The sequence below is a fragment of the Orbicella faveolata genome, unplaced genomic scaffold (assembly GCF_042242905.1).
Source record: "Orbicella faveolata isolate gen_17 unplaced genomic scaffold, um_ofav_v1 contig_24, whole genome shotgun sequence".
Classification (NCBI taxonomy): domain Eukaryota; kingdom Metazoa; phylum Cnidaria; class Anthozoa; order Scleractinia; family Merulinidae; genus Orbicella; species Orbicella faveolata.
In genome coordinates, this window is record NW_028301552.1 from 25,659,329 (window position 1) to 25,678,416 (window position 19,088).

The 19,088-nt window shown below is 40.2% G+C and overlaps 1 protein-coding gene and 1 long non-coding RNA gene across 5 annotated transcripts in view; one reads left to right on the top strand and one right to left on the bottom strand.

Annotated features, from left to right (window-relative positions):
- Window positions 1-428: 428 nt before the first annotated feature.
- On the bottom strand, window positions 429-12,977 carry LOC149111039 (uncharacterized). The gene is made up of 2 exons (XR_016207829.1): window positions 12,633-12,977; window positions 429-875 (listed from the first exon to the last, which is right to left on the bottom strand). It is a non-coding gene; the product is annotated as an uncharacterized LOC149111039 (long non-coding RNA).
- A 431-nt stretch (window positions 12,978-13,408) lies between these two features.
- LOC110053785 (uncharacterized) overlaps window positions 13,409-19,088 on the top strand; it is a 123,941-nt gene continuing 118,261 nt past the window's right edge. For 2 of the 4 annotated variants that reach the window (XR_016207826.1, XR_016207828.1), the window contains exon 1: window positions 13,409-13,903. Coding sequence is in view for 1 of the 4 variants with exons in the window: in XM_089291453.1 (XP_089147579.1) it covers window positions 13,883-13,903 (21 nt within the window). In the remaining 3 variants the exon portion in view is untranslated. Of the gene's footprint in view, window positions 13,904-14,437; window positions 14,761-14,915; window positions 18,335-19,088 lie in introns of all 4 variants that reach the window. The other 2 variants (XR_016207827.1, XM_089291453.1) reach the window with 2 other exon arrangements.

Consider the following 19,088-nt stretch of genomic DNA (forward strand, 5'->3'; position numbering starts at 1 on the left):
AAAGTACAATTGTCCTATATATGCAGTTATGTGGAGAAGAATGTGTGCAAATGGTTAGATCATGAATGTTGGTGATTAGAGGCATTCTTGAATGCTAATAAGCTATTGTTAAAGAATGTTTGAATTTGTACAAAAGAAGAAAAAAAATCGTTCTCTAATAGGCCATTTTCGTTGTATTCAGTAAAATTCTAACATGGCCATGAGGCTTTGGGGAATAAAACAATCGAAATTAATTGTTCATTCCTCAACCTAAATGTGATTTCTCTTCTTGTATTTCCTCAAGCCTCCAAGTTGGAATTGTAATACATCAAAAATGGCCTATTAGTACATGTGGGTGTCGCCAGTGTAACAGTTAACAGAATCAAGTGTGAAACTATCAGCAGTGTATGATGTATGGTGTACGAAAAGTAATCAGTAAACAAACCTGATGAGACAATCAAAATAATTTTTTTTAATATTTCAATAAACTGATGAAACAAGATTTATGGTCAACAACACAACGAGAATGGTACAAATCATAGCAACAGTTCTGGGGTTGATTGAGAGTGCCTGTATTATGGAAGAAATAAAGGTAACTTTTGCTACAGCCAGCACTACAGGGATGAGTAAGTGAGTGAGTTAAGGCAAACACTCTGGACAGGTACCCCATTGTGATCAGCTAAAATAGTGATAACAGTTACACCAGTGAGTAACCTTGAGGTACAAGGCAGCACTCTACTGTGAAACATCGAGTCTCGTTTTTATGCCCCACCATTCATCCTCACTAAAGCCCTCCATAGTTGTTTTGCTGTAGTTGACCGTTTTGATTACTTCTCTCAATTCTCAAATTGCAACATTTCAGGGGCATGCATTGTTGAAAAATCTTGGATCTGCTCCTGCAGTAATTAATTACAGAACAAGTTGGTCAGATCTTTTTAAAAGAAGTTTTCATATCCTTATTTTGTATATCTAGTAGTAAAGAGAGCAAAACATATTGAATGCATCGTTCAACAATTCAAATTGGTTTTTGGCTTTCTCCAGAGACTATTAACAGAGTAAACAGACAAAAAATAGATCATGTGTACTAAATGCATCTGTGGTTGAGTGTCCATCGATACCCTCAATCAACCTGTAATTGACACTCGATCAAAATCTTGATTGACACTCAATTGACATCCACCGAGTGTCGACCAACTCATATGCATCAATCCAAAATTAGTTGACTCTCGACCGAACGGAGTTCAATATTTCGGTAATTGTTGTGACTACGATGATAACTTATAAGTTTCTTCGTGGTGTTCTGCTCAGGATACGCGACACATCTGCCGATGGTGGTTTTCACTTGGCGATTTTAGCTTTACTCAACACTCGGCAAACCTTGATTGTTTTTCACTAGTGCCTGCCAAGGTTACCGATAAGTCAAAAGCGACTTCTATACAAATTTTATTAAGGAAAAATCCCTAAACTTTTAGCTACTCGGAATTAAATTTACTTTTCTTACTGTTTTTAATCGGCTTTCATCATTTCAATGCGCTTGAATTTTCCGAGCCGGGCTCTTCCTAATTTGCATAATCCGTAATCGGCCCGTGGGCATTACGGCTACATAATGACCACTCAGATCTCGCTCTTAGCCAATCAGAGCGTGCGTTATATCGGCCACAAGCCAAAGCCATATAATAATTCAATATAATTTTTGAAATGGCGCACGGAAGAAAATTTAGTGGTGAGCAATAAAGACAATAGAGTGTTTATGTATCTGAACTATCGGTCTGATAGTTGCTCCTTGGAAATTTGATGTTCTTAAAACTAGCATATTTGCCCTCGAAGAAGAAGCGAGAAGCTTCGCTTCTCAAGCAAATATTTGTTTCAAGGGCATCAAATTTCCGCGGGAGCAACTATCAGCCGATAGTTCTCGACAGAAACACTCTATTCTTGAAATAGTTTATCGATCACTACAAGATTATACCAACATGGTCGCTCGAGAGGCTCAATTATGAAACATCGGAGCTCAATATGTGCTCCGAAGAGGCTCAATTATCCCACATCGGCGCCTAATATTCCTCCAGAGAGGTCCAGATTTTCTCATACGAGGCTAAAGCTACTTCCAAAAGTATGAAGTATCGGCAAGGGTTGTTTATTTACAATACGTGTCGACAAATCAATGCTCAGTACAATAGAAATTCGCCGTTTATCTCGACCTGAATCCTCACGCAACCTTTCATCTGATCGGTTGGAAACTAGGGTTGGTAACGCTACCTGACAAATAGGGGCGTCTGACATATAGGGGCGTCTGACATATAGGGGCGCTATATCAAAATACCAAAAGTTTATCATTACCTCTGCATGGTTAATGTGTCACACTACCAATAAATGGTTTGTGTTAAAATGACAGCTTTTGACTTCTAGTCAGTAGCGACTATTAGAGGAAGGAAAAGACTAATAATAAATCGGTTTGCTGAGCTGAGGTTCGAAGAATGGAGGTGTCAAGAAATCTAGATTCACTAGATCCACAAATTTTCTAAGTCTCAGTATGAATAATGTGGAGCATTTTTCGGGATTTCGTAATTCTTAAGAGATCTATAAATGGCTGAAGTCTCCTACACGTATTGCGACTCACGTTCAGTAAACTTTAATTTGAATGGGGCGATCTGTTTCTGAAATTGTTACAGAATTGATCCAAATAACTTAAGCCACGCGCGGATCTGGGCTGTTAGGTTTTGGTGAATTCATAAATGCGTCATGTTTTCAAAATTGATTAATTTATCTCGTAGTCTCTTTCGCAGCCGTTATTGCGAAGGAATCTGCATCGTATCTATGACGGGAAAAATACAATACTGATCGTTTTCAATGTCACGCAATAAAAAAATAAATACAACACCAATACAGTACCAGTGGATAAAGTCAAGAAATAGACAAAGAAGATCATTATTTTTCTTAGTGTTAGGTCTTTGCGTTTTCCCAGACTTAAGACATTCGTATAACTGTTTCGCACGAAATTACGGAGCTCACAGTATGGAAACGCCGTGTTGGAATACTTTCGTGGTCAACCAATATGGCGGCCGGAAATAATCTGGAGCTTATTTTCGCTATCTAGGCTACTGATTATCTGTATTGAAAAAAGGAGCATTTACAATTAAGCACTTTTCCTAATGCTCTAACTTCTAAAAAGGCTAAATAACTTGAGATAGTTATATATTTTTCTACAAACGCGATCGTAACTCCGTGTCACGCTCAACTGCCATCAAAATACGCGTGGTTGAAGTGTAAACAGATATAAATTAACCGTCTCTTATGCCTGGCTCTCAAGTTTTGTTTTACGTGCACGTATTTAGAGAGGTAAGATTGGAGATATTAATAATCCCCATTTACGGCAAACAGCATATATTAATGTTTCGGCATTTCTCTTGTATACTTCACGCACCTGACATATAGGGGTACATGACAAATAGGGACATCTGACATATAGGGGCATCTGACATATAGGGGCATCTGACATATAGGGGCGTCTGACATATAGGGGCACATGACATATAGGGGCATCTGACATATAGGGGCATCTGACAAATAGGGGCGTCTGACATATAGGGGTATCTGACATATAGGGGCGTCTGACAAATAGGGGCGTCTTACAAATAGGAGCATCTGACATATAGGGGCACATGACATATAGGGGCATCTGACATATAGGGGCATCTGACAAATAGGGTCATCTGACATATAGGGGGATCTAACAAATAGGGGCATCTGACATATAGGGGCGTCTGACATATAGGGGCATCTGACAAATAGGGGCACATGACATATAGGGGCATCTGACATATAGGGGCATCTGACAAATAGGGGCGTTTGACAAATAGGGGCGTCTGACATATAGGGGCATCTGACATATAGGGGCATCTGACATATAGGGGCGTCTTACAAATAGGTGCATCGGACAAATAGGGGCATCTGACATATAGGGGCATCTGAAATATAGGGGCACATGACATATAGGGGCATCTGACATATAGGGGCATCTGGCAGATAGGGTCATCTGAAATATAGGGGCACATGACATATAGGGGCATCTGACATATAGGGGCATCTGGCAAATAGGGTCTTCTGACATATAGGGGGATCTAACAAATAGGGGCATCTGACATATACAGGCGTCTAACATATAAGGGCATCTGACAAATAGGGGCACATGACATATAGAGGCATCTGACATATAGGGGCATCTGACAAATAGGGGCGTCTGACAGATAGGGGCGTCTGACATATAGGGGCGTCTGACATATAGGAGCACATGACATATAGGGGCATCTGACATATAGGGGCATCTGACGATTAGGGGTATCTGACAAATAGGGGCATCTGACATATCGGGGCGTCTGACATATAGGAGTGTGAGATATTGGCGATGCCGGTTTCTAAGAGTTGATCGGACATCATAGTTTTTTTCTACAAATGTATTCTGTTGCCATTCATTATCTTTTGAAAGTGGACACTCTCGTAAGCGGACAGCTCTAGTTACTACCGCCGTCACAAAACCCTGTTTGAACACCCATACAAACTCTGCATTGAGTAATTCCCGCCAACGGAAGCTTTATGTGAAAATTCTCTCATTTATATCTCGCGCGCCTTCCAGCTACTGTACTTAGCTCATGCTCACCCATATTACATTTGAAACTGAGACAATTTCTGATCTTTTACTTTGTGTGAAAAAGTTTCTCATTTCAATCATTCGCCCTCTCTAAACTGTACTTAGCTTGTTTTTCCCATCAAAACGGGGTCCATTTACGTTGGAAAGACAATTACGGTTTTTTTACTTTTTGTGAGAGTCTCTCATTTCAATCATTCGCTCTCTGCACAATCTACTTAGCTAACGCTTCCCCATGAAAACGGGGCCCATTTACATTTGAAAGATAATTACGGATTTTTTACTTTGTGTGAGTCACATTTCAATCAATCGCCCTATATAAGCTGTACTTAGTTAGTGCTCCCCGTGAAAACGGAGCTCATTTTCATTTGAAAGACAAGTACCGTACGGATTTTTTACTTTGTGTTAAAAAGTCCCTCATTTCAATCATTTGCCGTCTATAAACTGGACTTAGCTAGTTTTTCCCATCAAAACGGGGCCCATTTACATTTGAAAGACAACTACGGATTGTTTTACTTTTTGCGAAGAAGTCGCTCATTTCAATCATTCGCCCTCTACATACTGTACTTTGTTAGTGCTCCCCCATGAAAACCGAGCCCATTTTCATTTGAAAGACAACTACGGATTTTTGACTTTGTGTGAAAAAGTCTCTCATTTCAATCATTCGCCCTCTATATACTATACTTAGCTAGCGCTTCCCCATGAGAACGGGCCCTATTTTCATTTGAAAGACAATTACGGATTTTTTTATTTTTTGTGAAGAAGTCGCTCATTTCAATCATTCGCCCTCTATATACTGTACTTAGCTAGCGCTCCCACATCAAATCGGAGCTCATTATCATTTGCAAGACAAGTACTGATTTTTTACCATTTTCATTTGGAAGACAATTGTGGATTTTTTACTTTGTGTGAAAAAGTCTCTCATTTTAATCATTCGCCCTCTATATGCTATACTTAGCTAGCGCTTCTCCATGAAAACGCGCCCTATTTTCATTTGAAGGACAATTACGGATTTTTTTACTTTTTGTGAAGAAGTCGCTCATTTCAATCATTCGCCCTCTAAAAACTGTACTTAGTTAGCGCTCCCACTTCAAATCGGGGCCCACTTTCATTTGGAAGACAAGTTCTGATTTTTGACTCTGTGTGAAAAAATCTCTCATTTTAATCATTCGCCCTCTACATAATGTACTTACTTGGCGCTCCCACATCAAATCGGGGTCCATTTCCATTTGGAAGACAATTGCGGATTTTTTACCTTGTGTGAAAAAGTCTCTCATTTCAATCTTTCGCCCTCTATATACTGTACTTAGCTAGCGCTCCTCCATCAAACGGGGCCATCTACATTTGAAAGACAACTACGGATTTTTTTACTTTTTGTGAAAAAGTCGCTCATTTTAATCATTCGCCCTCTCCATAATGTACTTACCCGGCGTTCCCACATCAAACCGGGGTCCATTTTCATTTGGAAGACGATTGCGGATTTTTTACTTTGTGTAAAAAAGTCTCTTATTTCAATCTTTCGCGCTCTATATGCTATGCTTAGCTAGCGCTTTTCTATGAAAACGGTCCCTATTTTCATTTGAAAGACAACTACGGATTTTTTTACTTTTTGTGAAGAAGTCGCTCATTTCAATCATTCACCCTCTATATACTGTACTTAGCTAGCGCTCCCACTTCAAATCGGGGCCCATTTTCATTTGGAAGACAAGTACTGATTTTTGACTTCGTGTGAAAAAATCTCTCATTTTAATCATTTGCCATCTACATAATGTACTGGATGTCATCATGCACATTAAGCAGGCCATTTCCAAGGACGACGAAAAGGTTAAGAAGGCATTTAACAAGATTTGGGGTCGCTCTGGTGGATGGGTATCTGGGACTTGTCAGCACGGCGTTATCTACGCTTTGAAGTTTGTTCTGCGCGCAGAAAGTCCAAGGGATTACATTGATCTTATTTTGTCTATGGCACACCAGCCAAATATCGTGGTAAGTGATATGGCCAACATGCTAGTTGCACGTGGACAAAAGAGAAACAGAGAAATGTTTAGCTCGCACAACGGTATGGTTGCTGAACCGACTAAAGAAAATGTGCAAGAGGCACTTGAAGGAAAACTGGAAGTATCGCTGCCATGGTTAAACGACAACTACGTAGATGGAAATGACAAAGGCAGTACTACAAAGGTGCACCCGGTGACTGGAAGCGATAAGCATTTATGTCTCTTTGATCGATTGCACGAAAGAAACGCAAAGAAAGATGAAGAGGCATTGAGACGAGTAAGGAATATTAAGGAAGTGAAAGGAAACCTTAACACGCAGAAAGATGAGCAGCTCCATCTCCTATACAATCACGACACTAGATATTTAAACCAGATGAAACCAGTAAACCACATTTTTCTATTTCGTTCAAACATTGACATTCATAGTGAAAGGATCAACCGACGTCAAAAAGACGGACTTAGAGCTGCTTTTAAACACCAGATCAAAGTCGATGAAAACGGTTGTGCTGTCCTAGATAAAACGAACAAAATAGTTGTGAGGAGGAAGGGGCATCAGAAGCGGAATATCGCAGGTGACATGGATGACGATGCTCAACAAGCCACTCCAAAGAAGATGAAGTCTGAATCGTGCGACCCATCAAGCTCAGGTTCAAGAAATCAACCGACAGCTGCCCAACAAGCCACTCCAAAGAAGATGGAGCCTGAATCGTCCGACCCATCAGGTTCAAGTTCAGGGAATCGACCAACAGCTGCCCAACAAGCCATTCCGAAGATAACGAGACCTGAATCTTCTGACCCATCAGTCTCGGGTACAAAAGATCAACCCACTGATAACCAACAAGCCACTACGGAGAAGATGAAACCTAAATCACCCCAGTCATCAGACTTAGGCACTCAGAATGGCCCCATTGACGTTCATGCAACTTTACAGCGCCCGCTATCTTTGGCAGATTGTTACTGGATCAAAGATTTGGGGCTTAAGAATCGGGACAAATACCTCATCATGAATGACTACTGGATAAATGATTGATTCATCAATGCGGCAATGAAACTGATGAGGAAGATAGCACCGAATTTTGCCGGTCTAGCAGACGTTATCCTAGCAAAGAAAGATGGTTTTCCCCCTTCGCTCTCTATAGACGGATTTGTTCAAATTGTAAATGTGCGGGGCAACCACTGGATAACTTTGTCTCATGCGCAAAATCTCAGGGTAGAAGTCTCCATATACGATAGCCTTCACGGGGTGGACAAAAAGAAAGATACAAAGATTAGGTACCCCATAAGCGTTGAACAGAGCGTTTGCCAAATAATGCAGCCTCCCAAAGAGGTAACCTTTTTGGTTGACGACGTGCAACAACAGGAAGGAGGGAATGACTGTGGTTTATTTGCAATCGCCTTTGCGACATTGCTGTGCGTGGGACGAGATCCAGCGAGAGAGCGTTTTGATCAAAAAATCATGCGTCAAGAGTTACTTAAGAGCTTCGAAGAAGAAGACATGGCTTTGTTCGTCGAGAAAGCCTGCAGCACTTCCAAAAAAAGACACGGATATTCTTTATGAGTGGCGCTGTCCTGTTCATTGCCACTGTAGAATGCCTGACGATGGCAATGAGATGGTGCTATGTATTGCCTGCAAACGTTGGTTTCACGGTAAGTGCGAAATGGGTAATTTTAACAATCCACAATGGCGGTACAAACCGTGCCAAGATGTCTTCGAAAGGGAGCAAAAGAAGGAAACTGAAAGGAAAAAAAAACGAAGGCAAAGTGCAGCAACTACGGCGTGTGGCAGCAAATTACCCAGTAGAAAGTAAGCGCGTTCAAGAGCTGTACACGGCAATTGCTGGAATTTACGAAGACTTTCCTTTCCCAGATGGCAAAACTCACATCGGATGCATGTCTGCTGAAGACCACGCAAGCGTAACCAAAGACACGACTAGGAAGCTTAGTTGTACGCATTATCTCCACACCCCTAAGTACGACTTCTTCATTGTCATCTTTCACGAAGAGTTAGAGACAGATGCATCATTTTTGAGTGTTGTCATACACGAAATGGCACACGGTGAACAAGGTGCCATTTCTACATCTCAACAACCTCACGGTAAATTATTCAAAAAGATTGGAAAACGTCTTATCCAGTGTGTAAAAAGTAAACAGGCCGAATTACCAAAACCTTACAGTAATGTAGAAATAAACGAGGTCACTGTTCTTACGGCAAAGTGTTAAGGGTTTCCCTCCTTTTTAGCATTATCTTGATGTATGTAGTAAAGACATGCCTACTGTTGAGAAGAACAGCAGAATGCCGAAAACGCGGAAAAGTGTACATAGCTGACTCCTGAATTGCTTAATTAGCCTTCAGTTGAGAAGAACAGCAGAATAGTGCTGACTCCTGAAGTTTTTTCATTAGCATTCAGTTGAGAAGAACAGCAGAATAATGCTGACTCCTGAAGTGCCTTAATTAGCCTTCAGTTGAGAAGAGCAGCATACTTGATCACACTTTAAAAGCATTGCAATGGTGAGTGACCAAGACCGTCCAACCATTCCGCATGATGGATTATGCTCGCCTGCCATGACTTGCATGTAAGAGGAAAGACATGTTTCACCGGCAAGGAAAAACAAATCGAAAAGTTCAATTTCAAATTGTCTTTCTTTCAGGTAAGCAAGACCTCGAAAATGTCGGGAGTCCAAGCACGTGAAAGTAAGATTATGTTTAACTTATTTTAGGCAATGCAGCACTAATCAATGTAGTAGTTTAAATTATAGCAATGTTGATTCAACTTTCTGGCACTGAAGTAGAATACAATGCCCCTATTTGTAAGACGCCCCTATTTGTCTGATGCCCCTATTTGTCAGATGACCCTATTTGTCAGATGCCCCTATATGTCAGATGCCCCTATTTGTCAGACGCCCATATTTGTCAGATGCCCCCATATGCCAGATGCACCTATTTGTAAGACGCCCCTATTTGTCACATGCCCCTATATGTCAGACGCCCCTATTTGTCAGATGCACCTATTTGTCAGACACCCCAATTTGTCAGATGCCCCTAATTTTCAGACGCCCCTATTTGTCAGACGCCCCTATTTGTCAGATGCCCCTATTTGTCAGATGCCCCTATATGTCAGACGCTCCTATATGCCAGATGCACCTATTTGTAACACGCCCCTATTTGTCACACGCCCCTATATGTCAGACGCCCCTATTTGTCAGATGCACCTATTTGTAAGACACCCCTAATTGTCAGACGCCCCTATATGTCAGACGCCCCTATTTGTCAGATGCACCTATTTGTAAGACACCCCTATTTGTCAGAAGCCCCTATTTCTCAGACGCTCCTATTTGTCAGATGCACCTATTTGTAAGACGCCCCTATTTGTCAGAAGCCCCTATATGTCAGACGTCCCTATTTGTCAGATGCCCCTATTTCTCAGATGCACCTATTTGTAAGATGCCCCGATATGTCAGACGCCCCTAAATGTCAGATGCCCCTATTTGTCAGATGCCCCTATATGTCAGACGCCCCTATTTGTCAGATGCACCTATTTGTAAGACGCCCCTATTTGTCAGAAGCCCCTATATGTCAGATGCCCCTATTTGTCAGATGCCCCTATTTGTCAGACACCCCTATTTGTCAGAAGCCCCTATTTCTCAGACGCCCCTATTTGTCAGATGCACCTATTTGTAAGACGCCCCTATTTGTCAGAAGCCCCTATATGTCAGACGTCCCTATCTGTCAGATGCCCCTATTTCTCAGATGCACCTATTTGTAAGACGCCCCGATATGTCAGACGCCCCTATATGTCAGATGCCCCTATTTGTCAGATGCCCCTATTTGTCAGATGCACCTATTTGTCAGATGAACCTATTTGTAAGACGCCCCTATATGTCAGATGCCCCTATTTGTTAGATCCCCCTATATGTCAGATGCCCCTATATGTCATGTGCCCCTATATGTTAGATGCAGCTATTTGTCAGACGCCCCTATTTGTCAGACGCCCCTATTTGTCACATGCACCTATTTGTAAGACGCCCCTATATGTCAGATGCCCCTATATGTCAGATACCCCTATTTGTCAGATGCCCCTATATATCAGATGCCCCTATTTGTCAGACGCCCCTATTTGTCAGATGCACCTATTTGTAAGACGCCCCTATATGTCAGATGCCCCTATATGTCAGATACCCCTATTTGTCAGATGCACCTATATGTCAGATGCCCCTATTTGTCAGACGCCCCTATTTGTCAGATGCACCTATTTGTCAGATGCACCTATTTGTAAGACGCCCCTATATGTCAGATGCCCCTATTTGTCAGACGTCCCTATTTGTCAGACGCCCCTATTTGTCAGATGTACCTATTTGTCAGATGCACCTATTTGTAAGACGCCCCTATATGTCAGATGCCCCTATTTGTCAGACGCCCCTATTTGTCAGACGCCCCTATTTGTCAGATGCCCCTATATGTCAGACGCCCCTATTTGTCAGATGCCCCTATATGTCAGATGCCCCTATTTGTCAGACGCCCCTATTTGTCAGATGCCCCTATTTGTCAGATGCCCCTATTTGTCAGATGCACCTATTTGTAAGACGCCCCTATATGTCAGATGCCCCTATTTGTCAGATGCTCCTATTTGTCAGACGCCCCTATTTGTCAGATGCCCCTATATGTCAGACGCCCCTATTTGTCAGATGCCCCTATTTGTCAGATGCCCCTATATGTCAGATGCCCCTATTTGTCAGACGCCCCTATTTGTCGGATGCCCCTATATGTCAGACACCCCTATTTGTCAGATGTCTCGAATTTTACCTCTCTAAATATGTGTACGTAGACAAAACTTGAGAGCCAGGCATAAGAGATGGTACATTTATATCTGTTTACAATTCAAACAGAGTATTTTGATGGCAGTGGAGCGTGACATGGAGCTACGATCGCGTTTGTAGAAAAATATATAACTATCTCAAGTTATTTAGCCTTTTTAGAAGTTGGAGCATTACGAAGTGTGCTTAATTGCAAATGCTCGTTTGTTCAATACAGATAATCGATCGCCTAAATAGCTAAAGTAAGTTCCAGATGTTTAAAATATTTCCGGCCGCCATATTTAGTTGACCACGAAGGTAATCCAACACGGCGTTTCCGTACTGTGGGCTCCGTAAAGTTCTGTGAAAAATTTATACGAACATCTTAAGTTTGGGAAAACGCAAAGACCTAACACTAAGAAAAATAATGATCTTCTTTATCTATTTCTTGACTTTATCCACTGGTACTGTATTGGTGTTGTATTTATTTTTTTTATTGCGTGACATTGAAAACGATCAGTATTGTATTTTTCCCGTCATAGATACGATGCAGATTCCTTCGCAATAAAGGCTGCGAAAGAGACTACGCGATAAATTAATCAATTTTGAAAACATGACGCATTTATGAATTCACCAAAACCTAACAGCCCAGATCCGCGCGTGGCTTAAGTTATTTGGATCAATTCTGTAACAATTTCAGAAACAGATCGCCCCATTCAAATTAAAGTTTACTGAACTTGAGTCGCAATACATGTAGGAGACTTCGGCCATTTATGACTCTCTTAAGAATTATGAAATCCTGAAAAATATTCCGAATTTAGAAAGTTTAGGACTTAACAAATACTGACAAAGAAAGCATTCGTTGTAGTGGATCTAGATGGATCTTTCTTCAGTGGATCTAAGTGGATCTTTCTCGACACCTCCATTCTTCGAACCTCAACTCAGCGAACCAATTCATTGTTAGTCTTTTCCTTCCCCCAGAAGTCAAAAGCTGTCGTTTTAACACTTTTATAAGTCCAAAGCTGTCATTTTAAACCTTTTATTAGTAGTGTGACACATTAACCATGCAGAGGTAATGATAAACTTTTGGTATTTTGATATAGCGCCCCTATATGTCAGACGCCCCTATACGTCAGACGCCCCTATTTGTCAGGTAGCGTTACCAACGCCGTGAATATGAAAGCTGTGAGAAGTAAATGCTGTAAAATATGTTTAAAACTCACCTCAATTTCGAAGAACACTTCCAAGAGCTGAGATCGAAGGAGGCAACCATCAATGACTACCGGCAAATCATCGTTAATACGAAAAGTGTTTGCGAGAGACCGTGAGATGGATATTCGTTGTACTGATTGGTTCCGAAGTATATTCAATTGTTGCTTACTTACTTTCGGAAAACTCAGACGATGGCAATAGTGACTGCTGCGCAAGCGCAGTAGTCACAAAAACCCCAGCGCCGCAGTTTCATTTCACCGAACACCGCAGCGTGAAAAACACAAACATCGCACACCGTAAGTTGTGAGATCACCGCAACACCGCAAGTTGAGATTTCATCCACCGGATCACCGCATTAAAAAAACATCAACACCGCAACACCGCAACACCGCAACACCGCAAATCCCCACGTCCCCCTCCTTATTATCCCGTACACGCGTGCACGCGTTTTTAGCGGAATAAAATTTTGAATAATCGAGTTTCAAACTCAGTAAACCCAAGCCGTGTGAAAATGTCGGGTGCTGATATTGCCTGCAGTTTTGACAAGGTTAATGCACTATATTACAACAGTTATATTTACGGGGGTACACATATCACTGCTCCATGAAATAATTAGTGATAAGTGTATCTCCTGCACGTGCACGCGATTAATTTCAGCTTAGATATTTAGACATTCGAGTTGGAAACTCCGCAAACCTCAACCTGGGTATAAACGTCGTCGCGAGTAAGCAGCCAGCACATTTCGGCAATAACTGGCCCTTTTTTCGATCAGGTAGATAGCATGTAACGGCTGTGTTAAGGGGATACACAGATCACTGCGCCATGAAATAATTAGTGATATGTTTATCCGCTGTTCGAAGTTTTAGTCAGATATACAATCGAGTCGGTTGGAACTCAACCAAACTCAAGAAGTTCTAAGCTGCTCCATTGGGCGCGAATTCATTTCTGTTTTCTCCTACTCTTTACAGCGAGCCGCCATTTTGTTCGTTGAATGCCCAGGCGAGTATCAGTGTTTTGTGTATCCCCACGGGGGATACACATATCACTAGTGATATGTGTGCTGGGATACACATACCCGCCTGCATATCACCGGCCTTGGATTTCGCAACACAAAGAGCACTTGGACCCAGTCCTAACCAGACCCAAAAATGGCGGCCAACCCTTCTCGTTCAGACGAACGTTCAGACGAGTCTGGCACGTAGCAGCCTTTTTTATGCGACAGAATTACGATATTATATCGCCGAGAGTTACATAACAAGACATGAATACTTCAAAGCCTACGGTCAGTGAATCTTGATGTTGAGTTTTACGAGGATTAAATAAGATCTGTAAGTTAGCTAAATTGACTTAGCTTAAGTTGATCACCATAATAACGGCTGTGCAGTGTGGTCACATCAAGGCTATTAACGAAAGTGACCTCGACAGACATAAATTCAGTTGGCGGTTTCGGTGGTGTGATCTCCTCTCTCTATTCAGTCTTGCTATGGTTAAGACATTCATGCTGCGGTGATCCAAAACAATCTGAACAATGCAAGCTAGCTAAAGGTATACTATGGTAAGCTTATATGGCGGGGTTAAGCCTTAGTTTGCAAATGACCTCCCTCACAAACGAAAAGCCAACCAGAGATGCAGTCTAGCACGTGCAAGAGAACATAAGCTTAATTATGCAAAATAATATAGCGGGAGTGCAGGAGCTTAGTCAAATCATGTTAAAAGTGATATTCATTAAAGGAGTAGGTCACTCCAAAAACCGTGTATTTTTTTCCATCACCAATAAAAAGTTCACATTGAGTTGAGTTACTCACCGTTGTTTTAGCTTCTGAAGTGGATGGGATCCTAATGAAAAAGAAGTGAAAAGTTCGACACCGCGAGTCGCCATTTTGAAAGGATCTTGAAGGCCAGGCTGCATATCCGTGATGTCATTCCGTCTGAGAATGTGTTTGTTCGTTTGAGCTTTAGTATGGCTGAGCTTGAAGCTAGAATGTGCTAGTGATTCCGGGGATGATGATAATCAAGTTGAATGGAACGATTAGTTGGAAAATGCTCAGTGGTGTACTTGTGAGAGATGTGCAACCATGCCGATGCAAAGAGGATGTGTTTGTTGCCAAGAATAGCCGGAGTAGGTCACCAAGATGGAAGGTACATTTTGCAGTACAATTGCAATGGACGCAGTTAGCGGAAGAGGAAGTTTATTTTTAATTGTATATTACCCTCAGAATTGAATTGGTGGCTTAAATAAATCCCCAGTATAATGCTTTTGATCTGATTTGTCTCCATTTTTATTTTACTGGCAGTTCAATGCAGAGGGAGTTCTGGTATCACAGAAACTGACGAGTTTTCAATGGTGTGTTTAAATCGGGCGAATGCTTTCCACCTCACAAGTTTGTGTTTTTACTTATAAAATTTGGATACTTTTTGCCCATGCTCGTACATGTTTGCCAGGTTTCTTTACACTTATGGACTTGGTGGACTCTTGTGAAACACGCAGTGACTTTACATGTAAGATGCGAAGTGAAATCGATGTCTTTGACGTGAAATGTGAAATTGATGACATTCCTTATCAATACATAAGGTTTTTTGTGAGAATTGTAATTTGTATTGTTGGAAAGCTAAGCATATGTAATAGATTTTGGATAGAAGAAAAAAGTATATGGAACTTTAACATGTGTAAACATTAGCTGATGAAGGAAAATTCACTCTGCTATTGTGTTTATCCATATCGCATCTGTCGTGTTTACTCGCCTTGTTACTTGACAAAGCCTGCAGTAAAATTAAAGCTTCATTTTTTACCGTAGATTTGCTTTCATTAGCAACTACAATTCCCAAAAATGATGTGAATGCAGAAACACTGTCCTTAATTAATGATGAATCGTGTTGATATAATTGAAAACAAATTGTAACACATTTCAGACAAAATATTATTTATATGCGGATATTGGATTTCACTATAGCAGGAGTTGTTATCGGTAATTGTCGATATGTAGATAGGACTGATGTACAGTTAACTACTTCTTCCGATGTATTCCAAATCAAATTAAACAGCATTTAAAAATTTGTAAGTATTTTAACTCATCCCTGGCTGTCAAGGCCGATGATTAAACACGCTCAGATTTTGGCCCACACAAGAGATTTATAAAGCGAAAAAATACTTTTTTGATAAAAGAAAACTGTACCGGGTTAGTCTGACTTGTAATTTTAAAGAAATCTGCAGGGCATTTGAAGTTCCCATGGTACCCTAAGAAATTTAATAAATCACTTCCAAAAAACGCATGCAGTCGCTATGCATCAATGAACATGAACACATGAAAACCCTAGCGCCAGTCCACAAAATATAATGAATTAAAGCTTGTAACATAGAAGCTTTTTGAGTTATTTTTTTTACAAAAAAATACCTCTTAGTCGGCGCGTCGAGTATGTTACGGGTCAATGGGTGAGTGAGTGAGTGAGTGAGTGAGTGAGTGAGAGATGTATGTATGTCACACCAATCAGATTGGATCTACTATAAACAGCCAATCAAATTTCTTGTTGTAAAGGTAAATGGTATGTGAGAAGATCTGATCCCGATAAAGTTCAGACCGGCCATTTTCATTCTTCTATAAAAGAGGAGGAAGTATTCATATATTGGGTTTACTTCGACATTTTCTGTGGGTTAGGCTGAGGATTTTAGTTAAATGAACGAGATGAGCCTTGAGGTTTGAACAGTTCGTGAGTTCGTAGTATGCAAATGCTACGAGATATTTTTATTTTTAGTTAAAGGTAACTTGATACTTTTGTTTTTCACAAGGAGTAAATTCAATTAGAGGTCACGAATCGTCGCTTCTAGTTCTTAGGACATGTTCTAGAGGGGATGAGACTTTAGATTTGAAACAGTTCTAACGTTTACAATAGTAAGTGCGGGTAACGATTGTTTTGTTCTTGTTGCATGCAAATATAACGAGACATTTTTGTTTTTTAGTTACAAAGTGTAATGTGACACTCTTGTTTTTCACAAGGGAGTAAATTCAATTAGAGCGGACAAATCGTCACCACTCTTTCCCATGAGATGATTGCTATCTTTAGTAACAAATGGTAACTTAACACTTTTGTTTTCTATATGGGAGTAAATTTAATTAGAGCTGACAAGTTATCGGCTATTGTTTCCAGGATATTAAACAAAAAAGAAGGTTTTGTTTCTGGACGGTTTTTACGTCTCTGCAGTAGCAGTTTAATAGTTTTATTTGATGACATTCATTTCAGTCCGATATTTTTTAAGGTAAAAAGTATGAAAACTGTTCAAATGTTCTTTGAAGACTGCGTGGCACCAAGTTAAAGTGCATTTAATTAAATCAGACTTTCAACGTGTCAGAGGTTTTTTTTTCTCTTTCTTTCTATTTTCGGTGAAGTTGTGTTGTGTTGTGTTGTGTAAAAAGGTAAACTTACGACTTGTGTAAAATGCGAAAAAGTCTTTAAATTAACTTGAGTATTTTTGAGCAAAAATTTCTCTTTGGGGTTGGAAGGGTTATGTGATCGGTGAGCGAGAGAGTTATGCATGTGCGCGTGTCACACCAATCACAGTACGGGTTGTATCAAAGAGCGAATCAAATTGTCTGTTAGAAAATAAGATGATATCTACATTAATCTGGAGACATGTCAGATTACTGTAGTTTGTTCAGTCAAACGTTTTATGGCTTACTATGTAGCTATCTTACCATGACCGATGTAACATCGCAACCAAAAAAACTTGTCAAATTAACCAAATCATTACTGTACCATGAATGCTTCTATCTCCAAAACTTCACAGAAAAAAATAACTCTTGCACGCCTTGCGTGCCTATGTTTTTATAAATACTGGTAAGACTGGTAAATGATGAAAAGAATTTCATTGAGCCATTTTCTCTCTGTTATTATAGAAAAAAAAGCGGCAAACTGATTATACATGAAACTGACCCGTGATTCACGCTGTTTTAGTGTCTTTTTTGTGAAAATATATTGCCTGAGGGGTCGAAAATTTTTGGGGACTAAAATACTTGTGCTGGTGACCAAACCTGAGAACTGGTCCCAAGGATTTTTCTTGAAATTCGAGCCCTGTAGTCCAGTGAGGAGCTTCAATTTCTTGTGCAGAAATAATATTTACCCAATCAAGTCAACGACTGTTCTGCTGGGCAAAAAATATTTTTAAAAATGAAAAGTATAACTGATAGCTACCTCTTTTCGTTCCTTGTGATGCACCGTTCGCTTGCAATACATCCCTTTACAAGGGCCTTCCATTGAAAAATTGTCGGAAAGCATTTTTCTTCAATGACCTCTTTCTTGTCTTTCCAGCCACAAGCTCAAATTGGTATTGAGTTTTGAAACAGTCGTCTGTGAAATGCTCGTTGCACACATACACATTTTCGAGTTTTTTTGGCATGAATCTCTCATCCCGACGTAGCTGTTCGAACCACTTCTTTGGCAATTTTTTTTGTTCTTTTTAGGCAAGTTAAGGAAAGTCACTCCTCTTTCCCTATCCTTTTCGGTTCCAGTTTTACAGCCCTGACCGAATTTTTTAGCTCACAACTGAATTTAGAACAGAAAAGAAGAGCTTTAGCCTCTGAGCTTTGCACCAATTCGGACGGAATGATGTCACAGATATGCAGCCTGGCCTTCCAGATCCTTTCAAAATGGTGGCTCCCGGTGTCGAACTTTTCACTTCTTTTTCATTGGGATCGCATCCACTTCAGAAGCAAAAACAATGGTGAGTAACTCAACTCAATGTGAACTTTTTATTGGTGATGGAAAAAAGTATACAGTTTTTGGAGTGACCTACTCCTTTAAAGACTTTCACCTTTAATTTATTTCTGTACTTCAAGTGTAATTCTTTTTTAACTAAATAATGATAATAATAATTGTATTTATAACAAAATTCTCGATCGTGATTGGTTCTCTGTGTGTTTATTTGTCATGTAATCGGTGCATGATCATGTGGGTGTCCAATTAATTGGACACTCGCTTGATTTGCAGGTTAATTATGCATGTTTTAATGGCTTCCTTTGCACTGTTTCCTACAGTTTTCCAAACTTATGAAAAGTGTTACAGATGTTTTCACTCAGAAGAAGTTCTCAAAAGACATTTTTAATTCCGAAATTTGTTATAGATGTGATTAGTTAGTAATTGGACCTCGTGTCGTACAATTCAGGGAGTAATTGTGCCTGTAATTTCAAATTGGCCTCACGTTTTGCACTCCTCCGATTCTGAAATTACTTGTGCGATTACTCCCTGAATTGTACTTCACTTGGTAAAATAATGATAATAGTAATAATAATAATAATAATTTTTATTATAATATAATAATAATAATAATAATAATAATAAATAATAGAGCAGATTTCATTTGAGTGTTGAAAATAATTAGGCAATTACTTTGGTTTTGGTTTTGGTTTTACTATGGTTTGAGATTGGTTGGGTAGTCTAATTGGTAAGTAATCGGTTTGGGTTTGGTTTTACAACAC